Source organism: Oculina patagonica, chromosome 9, assembly GCF_052425735.1.
Source record: "Oculina patagonica isolate OP01 chromosome 9, crgOcupat, whole genome shotgun sequence".
In the NCBI taxonomy this organism is placed as follows: domain Eukaryota; kingdom Metazoa; phylum Cnidaria; class Anthozoa; order Scleractinia; family Oculinidae; genus Oculina; species Oculina patagonica.
This window is the reverse complement of record NC_135766.1, coordinates 6,032,876-6,053,749: the sequence shown is the minus strand read 5'-3', so window position 1 is coordinate 6,053,749 and position 20,874 is coordinate 6,032,876. Positions and strand designations below refer to the sequence as shown.

General features: G+C 39.7%; 2 protein-coding genes across 3 annotated transcripts; both read right to left on the bottom strand.

Annotated features, from left to right (window-relative positions):
- Positions 1–1,838: 1,838 nt before the first annotated feature.
- On the bottom strand, positions 1,839–12,571 carry LOC144665992 (uncharacterized). 2 transcript variants are annotated; one of them, XM_078527326.1, is made up of 4 exons: positions 12,330–12,571; positions 12,161–12,228; positions 11,618–11,793; positions 1,839–4,915 (listed from the first exon to the last, which is right to left on the bottom strand). In XM_078527326.1, the coding sequence occupies exons 3-4, from the start codon at positions 11,736–11,738 to the stop codon at positions 2,724–2,726; spliced, it is 2,313 nt and encodes a 770-aa protein (XP_078383452.1). In that variant the 5' UTR covers positions 11,739–11,793; positions 12,161–12,228; positions 12,330–12,571; the 3' UTR covers positions 1,839–2,723. The 2 variants fall into 2 exon arrangements, with proteins under 2 accessions (XP_078383452.1, XP_078383453.1); XM_078527327.1 differs by lacking the exons at positions 12,161–12,228; positions 12,330–12,571 and adding an exon at positions 10,501–10,598 and having other exon boundaries at positions 11,618–11,734.
- Positions 12,572–13,543: 972 nt separating this feature from the next.
- LOC144665475 (uncharacterized) lies at positions 13,544–19,823 on the bottom strand. Its single transcript, XM_078526705.1, has 4 exons — positions 19,595–19,823; positions 19,424–19,491; positions 18,881–19,056; positions 13,544–16,227 (listed from the first exon to the last, which is right to left on the bottom strand). The coding sequence occupies exons 3-4, from the start codon at positions 18,999–19,001 to the stop codon at positions 14,033–14,035; spliced, it is 2,316 nt and encodes a 771-aa protein (XP_078382831.1). The 5' UTR covers positions 19,002–19,056; positions 19,424–19,491; positions 19,595–19,823; the 3' UTR covers positions 13,544–14,032.
- Positions 19,824–20,874: the final 1,051 nt, after the last annotated feature.

The window sequence follows — 20,874 nt, the reverse complement described above, 5'->3', positions numbered from 1 at the left end:
TGTAAAAGTGAGCCCTTTTTACGCTGAATTACCCGGATTTGGTTGAAGTTGGCATACATAGAATCTGCGATATGGTTAAGGCCAAGGGCAGCTTTTATACGTGGTCGGATTTGCAGCTTAAAGGTCTTCAGTCCAAAAATTTCCTCTTTTGGCACGGATTAATAGACGCTATTCCTATCAATTGGAAAAAAGAGCTGAAATCAAACACGCTCCCGCATATTCCCCCTTTCGACCCTCTTGAGTATGCGTTGGTGCTAAATTCTGCAAAAGTTTCTGTATCAGAAATCAATACCAAAAAGTTGTACGAAGCACAGGTGTCTGATCTACGTGAAATCCCTACAGCACAATCTAGATTTAATGAAATGCTTCCCGATTCTGAGCTAGTGTGGAAAAAATTTATAGTTTGCCCTTCCAAGTCGCGTTAGATACATATACCAGAGATTTTCAGTATAAAATTTTGAACAGAATCCTATTTACTAATGCCGGCAATATTAAGCAAGCTTAAACTAGTTGATTCTCCTTTATGTACTTTCTGTGGCAATGACGAGGAAACCCCTGAACATCTCTTTGTATTTTGCCAATCCTCTAGAGTTTTCTGGAAAGAAATCTCTAGCTGGTTACGTAAATGCGGTATCGATACGCTTCCTGATTTAACCAATCAAGTTAATATTATGTTTGGTTTGTTTGATGCCAAGAGCCACTTTATGCTCTTGAATCATATCGTGTTAATAGCAAAGCAGACCATCTTTTTCTGCAGACGAAAATCCATTGCTCCAAGCCTTATCATCTTCCTTGCACACCTCAAAAAGATTTTCAAAATAGAGGAATACCTTGCCAAAGAAAAGAACAAATTAAATCTGCACCTTGAGAAACGGGAAATACTTTTAGAAACACTAAGTTGAAATTATCAGTTTTAATTTGCTTCTGCAGCCACCCCCCTTTTTTTTCTTTTTTTTTCTTTATTTATTTACTTATTTATCTACCTTTTAACTTATATATATTTTTTTGTTACTTTATTTAATTACTTTTAAAAATCTGTAAAACTGGAAAAAATTAATAAAATATATAAAAAAAAGTTATATACCATCTTGAAGACACTCTGAGGTGGATACAGCAGTGGAAACAGGCCCGTTAAGGATAAGAATGGCAGGGTCCTATCTCGAGTAGATGACAACTTGAAAAGATGGCAAGAGCATTTCCACCGTCGAAGTCGGCATTTTTGGGGGTTCGAAAAGATAAAAAATTTTACACAAAACAATCAAAAGACTGTGACCGGTCGCCTTACACGGAGGACTACCTTCCTTGCCAGGATTATCGGAGGGAGCCGCAACATTTTGGCACTATAATGAGAAGTTTTATCTTTTGGATTGGTCAAGCATGCGCATTTGTTGTTTTGTGGATTTCTGGACAAAGCTCTTAGTCTAAGACAATGTGCGAGCATTGTAAAATAATCCTAACCAAAATTTCTGAAAGTTATAGAATTACTCCCGGAAACAAACTACTTGCCAAGACATAGAACATGTTCAGTTGTTGTTTCTAAAATACATAATTGTATAACATGTCAGATAATTCATCATTCTTTCAATTTCTTGTCCATTCATTCACCCAGTATGTTATTTTAATATTCGTGTTTTGAATACTGTCTAAATGCACACACTCATTTCTGAACATTTCAGAATTTTTTTTAGAATGAAAATTACTTTCCGAAGAGCTAATATTGAAGGAAAATGCACCCCACCTCAGAAATGATGTCAAAATGCAGGAAATGACACTTGAGAGAACCTAAATTTGCAAAATTTCCTGGGGGGGGGGGGGGGGCGTGTCTGTAGACCCCCTAGAGGCACGCGCCTTTGGCGCAAGGCGCTAAAAAATAACTCCCAAAAAAAAAGAACCCCCCTCCAGATAATCCACCCAACGGGCCTGCTCAATCGACCAGACCCTGAAAACACAGCCTCAATACCCGAAGCCACTCAAGACGTTGACATCAACACTGAGCCCTCCTCAATCCAAGAAATCAAGAAGGCCATCAAGGAGATGAAAAACGGCAAAGCGCCTGGAGCAGACGGAATCTGTGCTGAACTGCTAAAAGCGGAAGAAACTCTGATATCCACCATTCTTCAGAAGATCTTCCAAGAAATCTGGATTTCCGAGAACATGCCTGAAGATTGGAAGACTGGCTTGATCGTAAGGAGACGTATCTGATTGTAACAACTGGAGGGGTGTAACACTCCTGAGTGTCACAAGCAAAGTGTTCAGCAAGATCATACTAGGACGCATGACTGCTGCCCCGGAGAAGGACATTTGTAAAGAGCAAGCTGGCTTCCGTAAAGGGAGATCCTGCAGTGACCACATCAAAATTTGGACATGCTGTCCGTATCGTCTTTACTACTTAACGTAGCCTACCAATGTTTTTTCTCAAGTAATATAATTACTGCTGAAGCAAAATATTAGAGAAATAATATCGCGAGCTAACTTGTGTACGGCTGCACATTTTGACGCGAGCCAAGCCGTCTAGCATTTAAATAGTTATTGACTAACCTTGGTCGGGTCCGAGTTAAAATGATGACTTTGGGTCAATTTGCAGCGACCTCACTGCGCTCGGTCTGTGCGCCATGACCCGGAGCCAAATATTTTCCCGTCCGACCCTCCCAGTAAGTCAATAAGCTCGTAAATTAAGTTTAACGTGTACAAGTACAAAATAACTTGATGAAACCATGAGTCATTTAAGGTAATGAAAATATTGCAGACCAAAGCCTTTCAAAATAATGACCTTCCTCAGGGTTACGATGGTCATCTAAGAATGACAGAGCCTTGATGTAAAAGCTTTTCGGATGCTTCTTGATCATGTCTCTCGTTGCAGCGAAACATCCACTAGGGCAAAAATAAACGAATCTTGGAGGTGGAACGCCAAACAGTTCCTTGAAAAAATCCCGCAAAGTCAAATTAGCACGACGAATCTCACCACTTCTCAACATCTCACGCCATTTGGGCAAGTAGCGAATTCCTCCCCACGGCGCAAAACGGTTGGGTTTATTACAAGTAATTTTCAATGATGTCATGCTTTTGATATCATAAACGTAATCCATAGGAGGCTGAGTAAAGAATCTACATTGCCAGTGACTGTTATCGGCCTGTAGGAAAATAGTTGTCTCTGGTAATTTGTCATAATTGCGTATGATGTGGTACAGATAAGTGTGACTTTCCCGGCCAACATTAGGTAAGCGTTCCCAGGCATACAGTTGCAAGGGCGGAGGGTGAAGATCATTGCCCTTATGATAGACATGAGCGTGGCTGGCTATCGGTGTAATCCAGTCAAGATTTTCATTATAATGAGCAATCACAAATTCGTAAGAAAAAAGCCGACCCGTGTTTCGCCTGGAATTGACAAAGTTTGGGTCAAAGTAAGTTTCCTCGGGAATTCCTCTTAGCATCTTGTCGACGACTTCAACACCTTGCATGAACGAGTGATCTTGACTTGAAACCTCATATCGCCAACCTCCAAACCGACCGCGTGAGTAGATACCTTTAGATTGCAACCAAGGCTGGACCTTGTCCAGAATCGCTTCTCTGTTGATGGAAGGAATTGGATACCCGTGATCTAGCTGTCGATAGTATTTGGAAACAATCATATCTGATGTAATAAATCCGTAAACTATCAATGCGTGAATAGTGGCATTCATCAGATTGTCCTTTCTCCAGTATTCTAAATTGGAGTGTTGTTTAGGTTCTGCTGCCTCGCACATCAGTGACCATTGTTTTCCTGGCTGTGGGACGTGATCGTCTGAGTAACTAGAGAATACTGTTATCCTGTAGAATGGGGCGTCGGCGTCAGGAAAGTACATCCAGGACTTGTGTAAAAGCATCGGAGGAGGTTGACCAGTTAGGCCAATACCTATCACATGAGTGCGTGAATAAACCAGTTGGGATACCAATTCCTTCATCTCCTCTAAAGACTCGTCTCTGCCAGTTATCATATTTACAAATAAGTCGAGCGGTACTGTTGAGATTACAGTGTTAAATCGAATCCTCTGCACCAAAGGCATGGGGTTATATGCTTCTGTCTGCATTGATTTATCCGGTTTGCTCCTCTCAACCATTACAGAATTTGTGTCGATATCCAGCCGTGTGACTTTATTATAGAATTTAAACCAATTAGCAGGAAGCCGGTCAGCTAGGGCTTGCCATATTCCACCCGTTCCATTATACTTCGGATATCGAAAGACATTATTAAGTCCCCAGGCAGAATCTTTCGCTGACGCTTCATTGCCGTACATTTTAATCTTATGCTTGATCTTGGTGATATTAGGAACTGCAACGTACTCGCCGACCCAGGCAGAGTTCATTTCAGAAGGATCTACGGTCCAAATTTTTCTATTGTACTTTCTCATAAATACTTCGCAAAGACCAACACCAAAGTTACGAACAAGCCACTGGTCGAAGTTAACAGGCCTTCCTTTTGTCACATTATTTGCTGCAACTTCTTCAAGCCCCGATAAGCACTTTTGCTGGTCCACTCTGTCCATAAACTCGATATTGTTTTGAACGGGATAAGGAACAAATCTTCTAATGCCATCAGACCCCTTCATGAAGGCATATGCCGCTCTTTCTCTTCGATTCCAACTCTTTATGGTCCTGTCCAGAGTGTCATCAAAGTAATCGTAATGTGAAAATACCACATGTCCTCCCATGTCCCAGAGGAAGCCTTGCTCGTCTCTTTCAGACGTAGCAAGCCCGCCTGGCTTGCCATGTTGTTCGAGAATAGCAACCTTTAGGTTAGGAAACTTTTTGTTTAGCTCAAAAAGTCGATGAGCAGCGCCTAGAGCTGTTGGACCTGAACCAATGATGATAATGTCGTATTTGTTTTCATCGTTATTCTCAGTGTCAAATTTAACGTCGGGAAAAATGGGACGATAACCTAAAAAGTGTAAAATTAAAAGGTAAAATGTCATGTTGGCGCGAAAATAAGTATTTTTCACTTAACATTTTAGATCCGCTCAATAATTGCTTTTATAATATTTATAACATAGGGAGAGGGTTATACACTGAGAATGGAAATTGGCTGAGACATGGGGTGGGGGGGGGGGCGGTCTTTTCTAAATTTTCTTTTAATCGATTGTAACTTGCCCGCTTCTGACTGGCCGAGTGGCAAGATCACTCGATCCTGATTGGCTGATCGTAATTTTGAATCAAAGCGCTCACTTATCGTTGCAAAGTTTGAATTAGCCTGATTCACGTGATATTCACTCACATAGCACTTTTTTTCACTCACATATCTATCTATCTATCTATCTATCTATCTATCTATCTATCTATCTATCTATCTATCTATCTATCTATCTATCTATCTATCTATCTATCTATCTATCTATCTATCTATCTATCTATCTATCTTATCTATCTATCTTATCTATCTTATCTATCTATCTATCTATCTATCTATCTATCTATCTATCTATCTATCTATCTATCTATCTATCTATCTATCTATCTATCTATCTATCTATCTATAGCACGGAAGAGCTTTCAGGAGTTCGTTTTAAGGTGTTTGTGCAAAATTGAAAATACGACTAAGATGGAATCCATCAGGAAGTCGTGTAATATTTATTTAAGTTGGGCAAAAATCGAGTACCAGAATAATTTAAATCCTATTGCGTTATTTCCTACCCTTAATAAAAGGTAAATATGTAAGTAACTATCCGTGATAACACCGACAACAATTTGTTATCAGAGTCTGAGAAAATGAATTTCAAAGTTCACAAGGTATAGGCAAAATCTCACGTGTAGCCATTTTGTAAAATCGTCTTTAAGCGATTCAGTGGAATTCAGTAGAATCGGGGGTTGAAGCGGAATATTTTCACTTTAAATATTCATTATTCCCCGCCCATTTTTCACAAGTATTCATTATTCCTTGCCTATTTTGAGATCAATATTCATTATTCTTTTAAAGAGGTTGATGTTCCCAGCTATACAATTTTCAGACCCACAAAACGAGAGCGGTCAAATATTCTATTCCAATTCACAAGTTGTGCACAGGACACTGCCATTGTTCTGCTGCTATCCTTCTGGAAGGTGTTAGTTCATCACTTATTACATGCTTTTTTAATGGTGCCCTCTAGTTACACCTTCAATGGCCTTGATTAAAGTGTAAGACGCATGTGGCTTCTTTATTTGCTGACTACCAAAATATTACCCCCCAAAAAATAAGCCAAGGGACATGTTTCAGTGAAAAGCTTTATTAAACAAACAATGACGACAATGCGGTCCAACCAATGAGTCTATATAATCTGGAAAACAATGAAGTGTTGCACGATGTTTATAACAAGTTCTTTTGTAGGCCATTGTACAAACTTGTTCAAAAACGCGTTTATCTCCTTAACATCATCACTCGTGCAATCAAGTCGAAATTAGTGCACCTAACAGAAATACATAATATCACACCCGCTTTAAGCGAAGCATAGTCTTTTGAAGCATGTACAAAGACAACAACTGTACGTAACCATAACGACTTGTCTACGGATAAAAGATAAATGTAGTGTTTGCCTTCAGGAATAACAGGAACGGTACAAGTGCCCACAAGTACGTCAACGGGCCACATAATTTAAAAAAAGCATTCTGGATGGTCCTCCCGGCTGTTCGTCGTCTGAGGCATCTGAAGCCTCATCCTCGGAGTCAATGTCACTGTCTACGCCTCCTTTGAGTATCCGCTCAATTCTTAAAACTTCTTGCTGCGAAATTGTGTACAGTTTTTCATTTGGCAGACCCTCATTGACTACTTAACAACTTCGACGCGGTCAATAACTGAATACGGCGAATTTCGACAATCTGAATATGACTCTTTAAAGGTGTATTTGTCTCCCGTTTCACAGTTGTCGAGCCATTTTATGCTCATACAGTCGTCAACGAAATCTATCCCGTCATTGCTCCCTTTCTTGATCAGCAAATCTTTCATAAGAACGGCAAGGAAAAATCCCCATTCCTCTTTTTTTCTAGCGTGTTTCACTGCAATGGTCTCATTTTGTTTGAACAAGATGTCGCACTGAATAACTCGATTATCCTGGGAATAGGTTGACGAATCAGCATGACCTGCGGCCAAGTCTTCTGTGAGGACATCACAACTCGAATCTTGGCGCTGCTGTAAAGAGAATGAAATAGGATAAGGTAGCTGGCCGGTTTCTTCTTTACTCTTGTCTCTTACTGTGTAATAATAATAATAATAATAATAATAATAATAATAATAAAAGCTTTTATTTATACACGATAAATGTTTTGCAGCATAGCTGATGTGGTCGTGTTTACAAATTACTATTGAATCTAACTAAACCCTTAAATAACAAGTAAAGACTACAAACTAAGCATTCCAAACAAACAAAAATACACAACCTCTAAATCCCTAATACTTTCAAAGCACCCTTGAAACTTGCCAACGATTCTTTAAGGCGGGCCTCGTTATTCAAAGAATTCCATAATGTGGCCCCTTCATAAGTAATCGACTTTTTGAGAAAGTCAGTCTTTGGTCTTGGTACTGACAAGCAATTTTTCCTTCTAAGATTGTAATTAGTCTTCTGCTCCGTCCAGAAGTGTTGTAATTGGACCGGAGCACCTCCAGATACACATTTGAAGACAAAACAAAGTACCCTGCGGATGTACATTTGCCTCAATGGTATCCACTTTGCTTGACGCAGTACGTCTTCTGAAGGGGTGAACCAGTCTAAGCCGAAAATTATCTTGGCGGCACGCACATGGATTTTTTCTAAGTCACTAAAAAGTGTTGAGCCACACGACCCCCAGACTATTATACCGTACATTACAGACGGTAAAATTACTTTAAAATAAAAGTCTACTCTCGCAGGAATTGGCAAAAAATACAATGATCTTAAAAGGTTCAGTTTCTGGGTGAAACGTTTACACAGTTTTTTGACATGAATGTTCCATTTGAGTGCACTGTCTATTTGGACACCTAGACACCTAGCTGAAGTGACTTGCCTGATGTTATTTTCCCCAAGCTTAATGCTTTGTAAAGGGCCAGTAAATGATCCTCGGTATAGCAGCATATATTCTGTTTTTCCCGGGTGTGGCGTCAGCAAATTTTGACAACACCAGCGATATAATTTCCGTAAGATGTAATTTAGCACGGTGGCTACCATGTCCGGACTTGTGGCCGCGACGTAGATGGTTGTGTCATCAGCATACATGTGAAGCTCTCCTTCACTACCATCGGTTATATTTGGCAGATCGTTGCAGAACAATGCAAAAAGTAGAGGACCAAGGACAGATCCTTGTGGTACGCCAAATTTCACTGTCTGTAGGCTGGATCGACTGCCGTTAATTACCGTGACCTGGTGTCTTTCTGAAAGGTAGTCCTTGATCCAAGACCAAAGGTCTCCTGAAATGCCAAGCCCTTGGAGTTTTTGTAGCAGCAGCGAGTGGGATATAGAATCAAAGGCTTTGCGGAAGTCCACAAACACTATTCCCACCACCAGGTTACTGTCCAGCGCGTTCTCCAGTCTTCAGTCATCTTCACCAGCAGTAGTTCTGTCGAGTAGCCCTTTCTATATGCCCACTGGTTCCCGCTTCTTAAGTCGTGATTTGTTATATGCGTGGTGATGATGGAGCCTATACATGACTCCATCAGCTTCCCAGGAACGGACAAAAGGGATATCGGACGATAGTTATGCTTGTCTGTCTCGTCACCACTTTTATACAATGACGACACATTAGCTAATTTCCAAGTAGCAGGGACAGAATTGGATGCAGTACTTGCAGTGAAGACAGACATCAGTGACAGTATAATGACATTACCAGCATACTTTAGAAGTTTGGAGGAAACGTGGTCCGGGCCACTTGCTTTGTCTGGTTTCAACTTAAAAAGTGCCTTCTTTAGAATATCTGTTGTTAGATCAATTGTCATTACCGTGGGTGTGACACGGGATAGGTTTGCTAAGGGGTGCCGTCGCTCTGCTTGAGGAAGGCCGCTGGCTAGTTTCTCTCCTATTGTAGCGAAATGTTCGTTCAAAATGTTCGCAATAGCCAGATCTGATGTTTCGGTTTCTCCGCCAGGTCCTGTCATCGCCATAATTGGTAAGGATGTTTTATAGCAAGCAGATTCCTTTATCAGCCTCCAGTAGGACTTGCAATCTTTTACCTCAGCAAATAGCTCTGTGTAATATTTGCACTTTGCCTTTCTGACGTCTAACGTTACTTTGTTTCGCAGCTCGCGGTATATTTTCCAGAGTTCCTCATTGTTTCTTCTGGCAAACGCTTCGTCCAAATGAAATGGCAAATTCACGTAAAGTTTTCTTCTTTTCAAGAGATAAATTTTGCAGATCACTTTGTACTGCCTGTGGAATGGGCGGAGGAGTGTTAAGCACTTTGTTAGGATAATAACTCTTGGGACCAGTGAAATATTGAAAATCACCACTGTGCATTCTCTTTTCCAGCTCTCTTATACAGGCGGCACGCCGGATTCCGTATTCGAGCTGCGTTGGCATCGAGTCCTGTTGCCGCATTAAGGAGAAAAAAATTCCCAACGATTAAAGTGGTAAGTGCGGAAAACAGAATCTGGTTGACGAGGTCTTCTCCCCCTAATTCTGTAAGAAGATTTTTTAATTTCCCAAGGCTATGAATCAGTTGAAATGACCTTCTTGTACAATGAGGTATTATTTGGTCGGGACCTTGAGTAGCTGTACGGCCCGTTCGCTCACGTGTTTCCTCTCCCCGGGTCAAAAGAAAAGCAACAACATTGTCAATGATCGATATTCCTTGATCAAAGTAAAATCTTGGTGGGCCACGGTAGTGATCAAGGTTAAATAGTTCAGCATACTTATAAAAGATATCTGACAGCTTCTTGAAAGGTTTCCCGTTCGTTATCATCCGAATGGCCTTATTTCCACTGTCGCAAACGAAAAGTGTCCTTCCAAACGTTTCCAAGCCATGAGGTGAGTGTAACGTTGCTGAGCTCACTACTCCATCCATGTCTCCAGTTTCATTCGAACTACCGGCCACTAGTTGGTATCTCGGGACATGCTCAATGTCAGATTATTTTACAATCGTATGATTGCTAGAGTTTGATACGTAAAGGCAACAATATAGGAAGCAAAGTCCAGAAGGAGAGAACATTAATTCAGAAGCAACAGAAGACAGTAACGTTCCATTCCTCGAGTCAATAACTAGAATATTCGGATTACTTGTCAAGTTACTTGCAACATACAACTTATTTTCCTGGAAGGCTAATGCTACAGGCAGAATGTTGGTAGGCGTGTCCTTAGGTGGGTACACAAGATGCAGTCAATTTACGGGAACATATAGACAACTGGATGGAAAATTAAAAACGTAACTAAACGCTTTCTAGCCAAGCTACATCTTTCAAACTTGGTGAATAAAAACGTTTGCCTAGCATTTTAACTTTATAATTCATAATTTGTCCAGAATTCAATTTTTGAAAAAAATATTGCCGTCGGATTTCCATACACACACACTATAATTTCTCACTGCGTTGCCTACCTGTCAAGATGGCGTAGAAAACCGTGATAAGGCCAATTAAAACATTTTTTTCGTGGTGTTCTGTTTTCCAACGTGGAATCTGTGAGCTTCAATGTGAGCTAACAAACGGATAAAAATGTTTAGATTCGTTAGTTAGCAGAGTTGAAGGGCCAAACGTTTTCAAGTTCGATTCAAGTCTACTTTGAGATCGACTTTGAGGCTTGTGAACTATCATTGTTCATTCAATTGCAGAAAAATAGTATGTTATCCTTTTCACCTTTCACTGTGACTTCTTGTCTGTAGCGTTGTTTGGTTTCGCTGGCAGACTGAAGTCAACATGAGTTTCGGATGAGTTTATTAGCGATCAAATGGCGAAGATGCATGGATCTACTTGGATTTTAAACACATCACTTAAAAATCGATTAGAAAAGAACTCTCGATTTTTATTGTTGTTGTCGTCGTTGTTGTAAGCTTATGGTTTGGAAATCTGTTCAAGTTTAAAAGCTTTACTTACCTGTCTTTCCTGTTCTTTCCCATCTTTACAAATCCGAACAGTTCTTAGGCCGTAACCAAAGCGTCGAAATTTAAAGCGGTCAACTGAAGCATGTGCTTTGAAAGTGACGTCACAAAAATAATATCTCCCTTGGGGAGTAGTCCGCGTGGCAAATTTTGTAAGCTTAACATGAGGCAGAGCGCCTGCCAAATATCGAAAATATAGAACACCTGCGATTCTTATTTGGAGACAGAGGGTGAGGAGAACTTATTTTCTCTTTGCAAGTATTCAATATTCTTGATTAAAAAACTGAGTATTCAATATTCCTTACAATTTTGAGCCACTATTCAATATTCCTTTACAATTTTAAGCCAATATTCAATATTCATTATTCGCGTTTCGCGTTTTTTATCTCCAAACTCCATGATATAAAAACTAAAGGGAATGTCAGTCTTTTTTTCTCTTCTCCTCTTTCTTCTCTAGCTACCTTTTAGCGCTGTATTTCTTTTTTTCCCCTTTCTTGTGGCGTTTTAAGCCAATTCGCGCAGTAACGTACTTGTTCAAGAATACTGACGTCACTTTTCTTTGACCCGGTTTTGATAAATTCAGACATATATATATATATATACTCAGAAGGTTATTTACCTTCCATGCCATTTGTATCTACTGCTCCAAACCAGTTGATGTAGACCGTGTGGAACAACAAAACGGCACCGGCAAGGCAGACTATCAAAAGCAATGTTCTCCTTCGTGTCCTAAACCTCATTGCTCCGTTGCGCTCAACCAATATGTTCTAAATAGACACCCACACGAGTTTTCATCTGCATAAATACAATGCATCTTTAAGTTAGTTCATAACTATCACATATCCAACAAGCGCGAATTTAATATTTTAATATTTTAGCTCCCCGGTACATGAGCTCAAATACCATGGCCTGTAAACCAATAAAAACTCAGGAACTGCAATGTACCATGGCTAGTTTTTAATAAAAGGCTAACAGATAGCGAACACATTTAACAAGCTTAACATTTCCAATAAAACAAGACAGTACTTCGCATTGAAAATCTTTTACTATTCTGCACTGCTCAAGGCCTATTTATAGATGTAGTTGAAAAGAGCTGCAATGTCTCTGAAAATAATCAACTGTGGGTTATGAACTCATGGATAATATTATTTTAAGAACTTACTGTAGTCGCAAACTCAATCACGCGTAATCCATCTTGCACAATAAACACATCGAAGATGAACAAGGTAACTGAAAATTGAACAACAAACACAGAAATGAGCATAAAATAACTTACAGCGAACAACAGGAGGAAAACAACAACGGCAAAGCGAAATAAACGAGAAACTTACAAAGACGAATGTGACGACCTCGAACTTCAACCGTAAACTTAAACTCGACCGTAAACTCGAAACTCATAAACCAACTAACTGAATAAATTTCACGCAACAGGATCTAAAGCCACGATTGCTACTCAATATCTATGCCAGACACGCAATCTTGAGCAGTCACGCAGAACCATGACGCTGTTTACACACAAAGCAGGTCAAAAGCACATCACGTACACCTGAGTTAGCATGAATCAGCCAGAACCTTTCTCACGGAAGGGATAGGACATATTCCACTCTTTTCATGAAAGTGCGTGATAAGTAATCGAGCGAAGTGGGACCCTTTAGGCTAGGGCCTGATCAGATTATTACAGATTATTACAGATTATTACAGATTATACCAGACCTTTGGCACACACGAGGCAAGATCTTGCTAGGAGGTTCTGGGGGCATGCCCTCCAGGAAATTTGGAAAACTAGAAGCTCTGATACTCTTTTTAAACATTTTTCATGTAAAAATGTAAAAATAAGGTATTTAGCAAGCATAAGGAAAAAACAAGCATTCTCTGTGTGTCACTAGGAATCGCTGTCATAAGTATAAACAAAAGAAAACAAAATTGTTCGCTTTTCTTGACATAAAATGTGTTTATTGTGCCAAAATAGTTATTCATCGTTTCATTTCATTGTGCTCATGCGTTCTGCTAGTGAGGACAGCATAATTAAGAAGAACACGTGTATTCGTCCTTCTCATGCGTTTATGTGCATGCTTGCGCTTATCACGCCCAGTTGTGACCATCCTCAAGTCTGCGCTCCAGTCAAAGCCGAGTACTGCTTCTTTCCTGGATGGTAGCATTGATCAACTAGAACATCGTTAATGAGCTAGGATTCCTTATTTGGGTGCGCGGTCAGTAAGTAAGTCAAAACTTTATTACCATGTCTATGTATTTAGCCCTTGTGGGCTAATTGGGGACACCAATTGAAAATACCTAAAAACTATAAATACTTAAAAAAAAACTAGCCATAACCATCACAGCAAGAAAAGATAACTTTACTGCGGTGTAAAGCGGACGTAAAGCTGGCGTAAATGTTTATTTAAGCAGCTTTATATTTCCTTTACATTCTTTAAAGCTGACCTTTAACCCTTAATCTGTCGAATTTCCTAAAAAAAAAGTTCTTTAACCGTTAATTTTTTTCTGGGGGGGGGGGGGGTACGACGCTAAACCTCTCTAAACTTTGCTAGAAAAGCACTTTTTCGCACTGCAGCAAGATTTTGAGGAAGATTCCATGTAAAAAATGTACTAAACTTGACTTTGGCGCATGCTTTTAAGCCAAAATTTGGACATGCTGTGCATATCGTCTGTGCATATCGCCTACCAATGTTTTTTCGCAAGTAATATTATTACTGCTGAAGCAAAATATTAAAAAAATAATATCGCGAGCTAACTTGTGTACGGCCGCAAATTTTGACGCGAGCCAAGCCGTGTAGCCCCGCAAAAAAAAAATCAAACTTAAGTATAGTATAATTAAAAAGTTATTGACTAACCTAGGTCGGGTCCGAGTGAAAATGACGACTTTGGGTCAATTTGCAGCGACCTCAATGCGCTCGGTCTGTGCGCTCTGACCCGGAGCCAAATATTTTTTCGTCCGACCCTCCCAGTAAGTCAATAAGCTCGTAAATTAAGTTTAACGTGTACAAGTACAAAAGAACTTAATGAAAGCACGAGTCATTTAGGGTAATGATGAAAATATTGCAGACCAAAGCCTTTCAAAATAATGACCTTCCTCAGGGTTACGATGGTCATCTAAGAATGATAGAGCCTTGATGTAAAAGCTTTTCGGATGCTTCTTGATCATGTCTCTCGTTGCAGCGAAACATCCACTAGGGCAAAAATAAACGAATCTTGGAGGTGGAACGCCAAACAGTTCCTTGAAAAAATCCCGCAAAGTCAAATTAGCACGACGAATTTCACCACTTCTCAACATCTCACGCCATTTGGGCAAGTAGCGAATTCCTCCCCACGGCGCAAAACGGTTGGGTTTATTACAAGTAATTTTCAATGATGTCATGCTTTTGATATCATAAACGTAATCCATAGGAGGCTGAGTAAAGAATCTACATTGCCAGTGACTGTTATCGGCCTGTAGGAAAATAGTTGTCTCTGGCAATTTGTCATAATTGCGTATGATGTGGTACAGATAAGTGTGACTTTCCCGGCCAACGTTAGGTAAGCGTTCCCAGGCATACAGTTGCAAGGGCGGAGGCTGAAGATCATTGCCCTTGTGATAGACATGAGCGTGGCTGGCTATCGGTGTAATCCAGTCAAGATTTTCATTATAATGAGCAATCACAAATTCGTAAGAAAAAAGCCGACCAGTGTTTCGCCTGGAATTGACAAAGTTTGGGTTAAAGTAAGTTTCCTCGGGAATTCCTCTTAGCATCTTGTCGACGACTTCAACACCTTGCATGAACGAGTGATCTTGATTTGAAACTTCATATCGCCAACCTCCAAACCGACCGCGTGAGTAGATACCTTTAGATTGCAACCAAGGCTGGACCTTGTCCAGAATCGCTTCTCTGTTGATGGAAGGAATTGGATACCCGTGATCTAGCTGTCGATAGTATTTGGAAACAATCATATCTGATGTAATAAATCCGTAAACTATCAATGCGTGAATAGTGGCATTCATCAGATTGTCCTTTCTCCAGTATTCTAAATTGGAGTGTTGTTTAGGTTCTGCTGCCTCGCACATCAGTGACCATTGTTTTCCTGGTTGTGGGAGGTGATCGTCTGAGTAACTGGAGAATACTGTTATCCTGTAGAAAGGGGCGTCGGCGTCAGGAAAGTACATCCAGGACTTGTGTAAAAGCATCGGAGGAGGTTGACCAGTAAGGCCAATACCTATCACATGAGTGCGTGAATAAACCAGTTGGGATGTCAATTCCTTCATCTCCTCTAAAGACTCGTCTCTGCCAGTTATCATATTTACAAATAAGTCGAGCGGTACTGTTGAGATTACAGTGTTAAATCGAATCTTCTGCACCAAAGGCATGGGGTTATATGCTTCTGTCTTCATTGATTTATCCGGTTTGCTCCTCTCAACCATTACAGAATTTGTGTCGATATTCAGCCGTATGACTTTATTATAGAATTTAAACCAATTAGCAGGAAGCCGGTCAGCTAGGGCTTGCCATATTCCACCCGTTCCATTATACTTCGGATATCGAAAGACATTATTAGGTCCCCAGGCCGAATCTTTCGCTGACGCTTCATTGTCGTACATTTTAATCTTATGCTTGATCTTGGTGATATTAGGAACTGCAACGCGCTCGCCGACCCAGGCAGAGTTCATTTCAGAAGGATCTACTGTCCAAATTTTTCTATTGTACTTTCTCATAAATACTTCGCAAAGACCAACACCAAAATGAAGAACAAGCCACTGGTCGAAGTTAACAGGCTTTCCTTTTGTCACTTTATTTGCTGCAACTTCTTCAAGCCCTGATAAGCACTTTTGCTGGTCTACTCTGTCCATAAACTCGATATTGTTTTGAACAGGATAAGGAACAAATCTTCTAATGCCATCAGACCCCTTCATGAAGGCATATGCCGCTCTTTCTCTTCGATTCCAACTCTTTATGGTCCTGTCCAGAGTGTCATCAAAGTAATCGTAATGTGAAAATACCACATGTCCTCCCATGTCCCAGAGGAAGTCTTGCTCGTCTCTTTCAGACGTAGCAAGCCCGCCTGGCTTGCCATGTTGTTCGAGAATAGCAACCTTTAGGTTAGGAAACTTTTTGTTTAGCTCAAAAAGTCGATGAGCAGCGCCTAGAGCTGTTGGACCTGAACCAATGATGATAATGTCGTATTTGTTTTCATCGTTATTCTCGGTGTCAAATTTAACGTCGGGAAAAATGGGACGATAACCTAAAAAGTGTAAAATTAAAAGGTAAAATGTCATGTTGGCGCGAAAATAAGTATTTTTCACTTAACATTTTAGATCCGCTCAATAATTGCTTTTATAATGTTTATAAAATGAAAGTCAAAGTTCACAAGCTATAGGCAAAAGCTCACGTCTTTTAAACGATTCAGTGGAATTCAGTGGAATTTCGAAACTGTTTTTCGATGTTAGGTGTTGTTAGAAAAGATTTAGTTTGATAAGATATTTGAAGCAGTAACACAAAAGCTTGCAATAAGGTGTAAATATTTCTCAGTGGTATACATAATTTTGTCCAATAACTACTCGAAGTCCTGGCGGATTCCATCTTAAAAACATCCGTTTGTGACAGTAAGGAACATGTTTATCTAGGATATCAGAATTTCAAAATACTTTATTTCCTAAAGAAAGCACTGAATCGATAACAAAATTTGCAAAGGGGTTCATGTTCAGTTCTTTATGCCAAGAATACATGAAAAGAATGAAAAGATTTTATAATTTTGATGACGTCGGGTGAAAACCGCCAATAGCCAAATCAAATCCTCAACAAAGTTTTAAGCCTGGTTTTCACTAGCGACGCAAGCACTAGACTTGCACCAAGTCGCCCTCTATTGGCGACCTAAACCGCGCGTCGAAAGACTTTGCGAAAGTCTACGCAAGCACAAGTGCAGATTTTGACCCTTGTGCTTGTGCTTGCCGCAAACACTGACACAAAAATCAAAATGCAATGCGTTTGTGCTTTTGCTCGAGTTGAAGCCGTTTTCGCGGTGAAATAAGACCTGTTATCCTTGTGCTTGCGTCGCTAGTGAAAACCAGGCTTTAGTCACACAAACAATCAGTTCCGCCCCGATTTTTTTCAGCCTGAGTTATTTTGCTTGAGCAGCATGCGCAGATAATGGTTTACCACCTAAACAAACATGACCGCTAATAACGAAAATTCTTGTTGTCCTCTTTTAGGGCGAACGAGAATGAGACTTGCACGGTCGTCTTGTTAATTGATGTGAAATAGCCGCCACAGGAATTGGAGAGCCACAAAAAGGAGAGAAGTCAACAACTGTTTGTTCCTACAGATACATATTTAAAATTAATTTTCACCGATCATACCTTTAATAATTTAGGATCATTTCGAGCAGAAGAAGTCAGTTGCTTTCTCGAACAAAAATGGAAAATCACTCTACGCAAATTTGAAGTTATCAAAGACGTTGACCAACTAAACCCGTTTAGCTATTTATTTCGTATTTTGTCTGACTGGCCAGGAGTTGCGTACACTTGCGTTGACTTGCGTTCATTTGGGTGGAGATCATATCTGCACTCCCGTAAGTCAACGCAAGTTTTTCACCGTTTAGCCACCCAACGCAATTTAAGTCTTGCTGTTTACTTCAAGTACTGAATTGCAGCTAGCATTAAAATGGCTTTTTGACAACTTGCATTCATTTTCGAGTAAACTTACGAGTCCGTTTGGGCAGCCAACACAAGTCTGTTGGCAAGTTCAACTTGCGACTACTTGCGTTCACTTGTTTCCGTTTGGCCAGGGCTTAACGAATTTATACTGTGCCAAGACCAGTATAGTTTTTTCCTATATGGACCTCCCAGCCGGCAAATAACATATATATATATATGTCTGAATTTATCAAAACCAGGTCAAGGAAATTTTCACCGTTTTAAGCGCAAATCGCTGTAAACGCGTTTTTTTCTCGCCAGAAACTATCTCCAAACTCGATGATATAAAAACTAAAGGGAATGTCAGTCTTTTTTTCTCTTTTCCTCTTTCTTCTCTACCTTTCAGCGCTGTATTTCTTTTTTTCCCCTTTCTTGTGGCGTTTTAAGCCAATTCGCGCAGTAACGTACTTGTTCAAGAATACTGACGTCACTTTTCTTTGACCCGGTTTTGATAAATTCAGACATATGATTCAATAGTATGACCGGAGAGGCTAGTGAATGTTACCCTGGTGCAGGGAAAGCCTGGATTTCTCTCTAGATGCATAGAAAATGATTGATTGTAACTCGAGAAGCTCATTCTTGGCCTTTCCGGTCATACTATTGAATCAATTGATTCAATAGTATGACCGGAGAGGCTAGTGAATGTTACCCCGGTGCAGGGAAAGCCTGGATTTCTCTCTAGATGCATAGAAAATGATTGATTGTAACTCGAGAAGCTCATTCTTGGCCTTTCCGGTCATACTATTGAATCAATTGATTCAATAGTATGACCGGAGAGGCTAGTGAATGTTACCCCGGTGCAGGGAAAGCCTGGATTTCTCTCTAGATGCATAGAAAATGATTGATTGTAACTCGAGAAGCTCATTCTTGGCCTTTCCGGTCATACTATTGAATCATATGTCTGAATTTATCAAAACCAGGTCAAGGAAATTTTCACCGTTTTAAGCGCAAATCGCTGTAAACGCGTTTTTTTCCAAACTCGATGATATAAAAACTAAAGGGAATGTCAGTCTTTTTTTCTCTTCTCCTCTTTCTTCTCTACCTTTCAGCGCTGTATTTCTTTTTTTTCCCCTTTCTTATGGCGTTTTAAGCCAATTCGCGCAGTAACGTACTTGTTCAAGAATACTGACGTCACTTTTCTTTGACCCGGTTTTGATAAATTCAGACATATATATATATATATATACTCAGAAGGTTATTTACCTTCCATGCCATTTGTATCTACTGCTCCAAACCAGTTGATGTAGACCGTGTGGAACAACAAAACGGCACCGGCAAGGCAGACTATCAAAAGCAATGTTCTCCTTCGTGTGCTAAACCTCATTGCTCCGTTGCGCTCAAGCAATATGCTCTAAATAGACACCCACACGAGTTTTCATCTGCATAAATACAATGCATCTTTAAGTTAGTTCATAACTATCACATATCCAACAAGCGCGAATTTAATATTTTAACATTTTAGCTCCCCGGTACATGAGCTCAAATACCATGGCGTGTAAACCAATAAAAACTCAGGAATTGCAATGTACCATGGCTAGTTTTTAATAAAAGGCTAACAGATAGCGAACACATTTAACAAGCTTAACATTTCCAATAAAACAAGACAGTACTTCGCATTGAAAATCTTTTACTATTCTGCACTGCTCAAGGCCTATTTATAGATGTAGTTGAAAAGAGCTGCAATGTCTCTGAAAATAATCAACTGTGGGTCATAAACTCATGGATAATATTATTTTAAGAACTTACTGTAGTCGCAAACTCAATCACGCGTAATCCATCTTGCACAATAAACACATCGAAGATGAACACGGTAACTGAAAATTGAACAACAAACACAGAAACGAGAATAAAATAACTTACAGCGAACGACAGGAGGAAAACAGAACAACGACAAAGCGAAATAAACCAGACACTTACAGAGACGAATGTGACGACCTCGAACTTGAACCGTAAACTTAAACTCGACCGTAAACACGAAACTCATAAACCAACTAACTGAATAAATTTCACGCAACAGGATATATACCGATATTCAAATAAATATAACCTTTACAGAAATAGACTAATGAACAAAGGAAACTAAAAAACGCGAAAACTATCACGAAACTATGAAACTTAAGCTGAACGAAACGAAAAATTCTGGCCCCTAAATACGAGGGTGAAAACCTTGTATTTATCAACAATTTAATTGCCACCTAAAGCCATGATTGCTACTCAATGTCTATGCCAGACACGCAATCCTGAGCAGTCACGCAGAACCATGACGCTGTTTATACGCAAAGCAGGTCAAAAGCACACCACGTACACCTGAGTTAGCACGAATCAGCCAGAACCTTTCTCACGGAAGGGATAGGACATATTCCACTCTTTTCATGAAAGTGCGTGAAAAGTAATCGAGCGAGGTGGGACCCTTTAGGAATAATAATCTGATCAGGCCCTAACCACACCTTTGGCACACACAACAACAACAACAAGCTTTGTTTGCATGACTATAAGTAAATACAGTATTGCAAAAGCGTACAACTTAACTAAAGCGAAACTTATAACAATAATAATCATGTAATAGGAATGAAAAAAGCAATTATGTATGTGTTACATTACTTTCATTCGATAGAAGATTATTTCGTAAGGATAAGCATCTCACAATGAACTTCATTAGTTGGGTATTCAAATATTAATTATCATAATTCATTAATTTTTTGGTGGCTTGCATAGGAGGTAATTGTGTTATGTTTGGTATTTAATTCTCTATTTTTTTGTAAAATTCATCTCAAAAACTACAGTATTTAGTACAATGGAAAAGTAAATGAACTTCGTCTTCAATTTGGTTTGATTCACACGTAGGGCAGAGTCTATTATCCCTTGGGATTTGATCATATCTGCCAGTTTCGATCAATAATTTATGATTACCTATTCTATAAAGTTTCACTCATTCTCACGAGGCAAGATCTTGTTAGGAGATTCTGGGGGCATGCCCTCCAGGAAAGTTGGAAAACTAGAAGCTCTGATACTCCTTTTTAACATTTTTCATAAGGTCTTTCTTGAAAAAAATCAATCTTGTTCAACTGGTAATTATTTTCTTCCCAACTATTCAGAATTTGTTTTAAATTTTGGGTTAAAATCAAGACGAGGCAAGTGCCTCGTCTTGCCTCTTGCGAGTTACGGCCCTGCTGATTCTTAGAATCTTCAGCTAGAGG

Bases quoted from the DNA above. Each gene is read 5' to 3' on its own strand.
- LOC144665992 (XM_078527326.1), bottom strand. From the start codon at position 11,738: ATGAGGTTTAGGACACGAAGGAGAACATTGCTTTTGATAGTCTGCCTT. The intron at 4,916-11,617 runs GTAAATAACCTT...TACACTTTTTAG, and splicing joins AGATACAAATGGCATGGAAG to GTTATCGTCCCATTTTTCCC.
- LOC144665475 (XM_078526705.1), bottom strand. From the start codon at position 19,001: ATGAGGTTTAGCACACGAAGGAGAACATTGCTTTTGATAGTCTGCCTT. The intron at 16,228-18,880 runs GTAAATAACCTT...TACACTTTTTAG, and splicing joins AGATACAAATGGCATGGAAG to GTTATCGTCCCATTTTTCCC.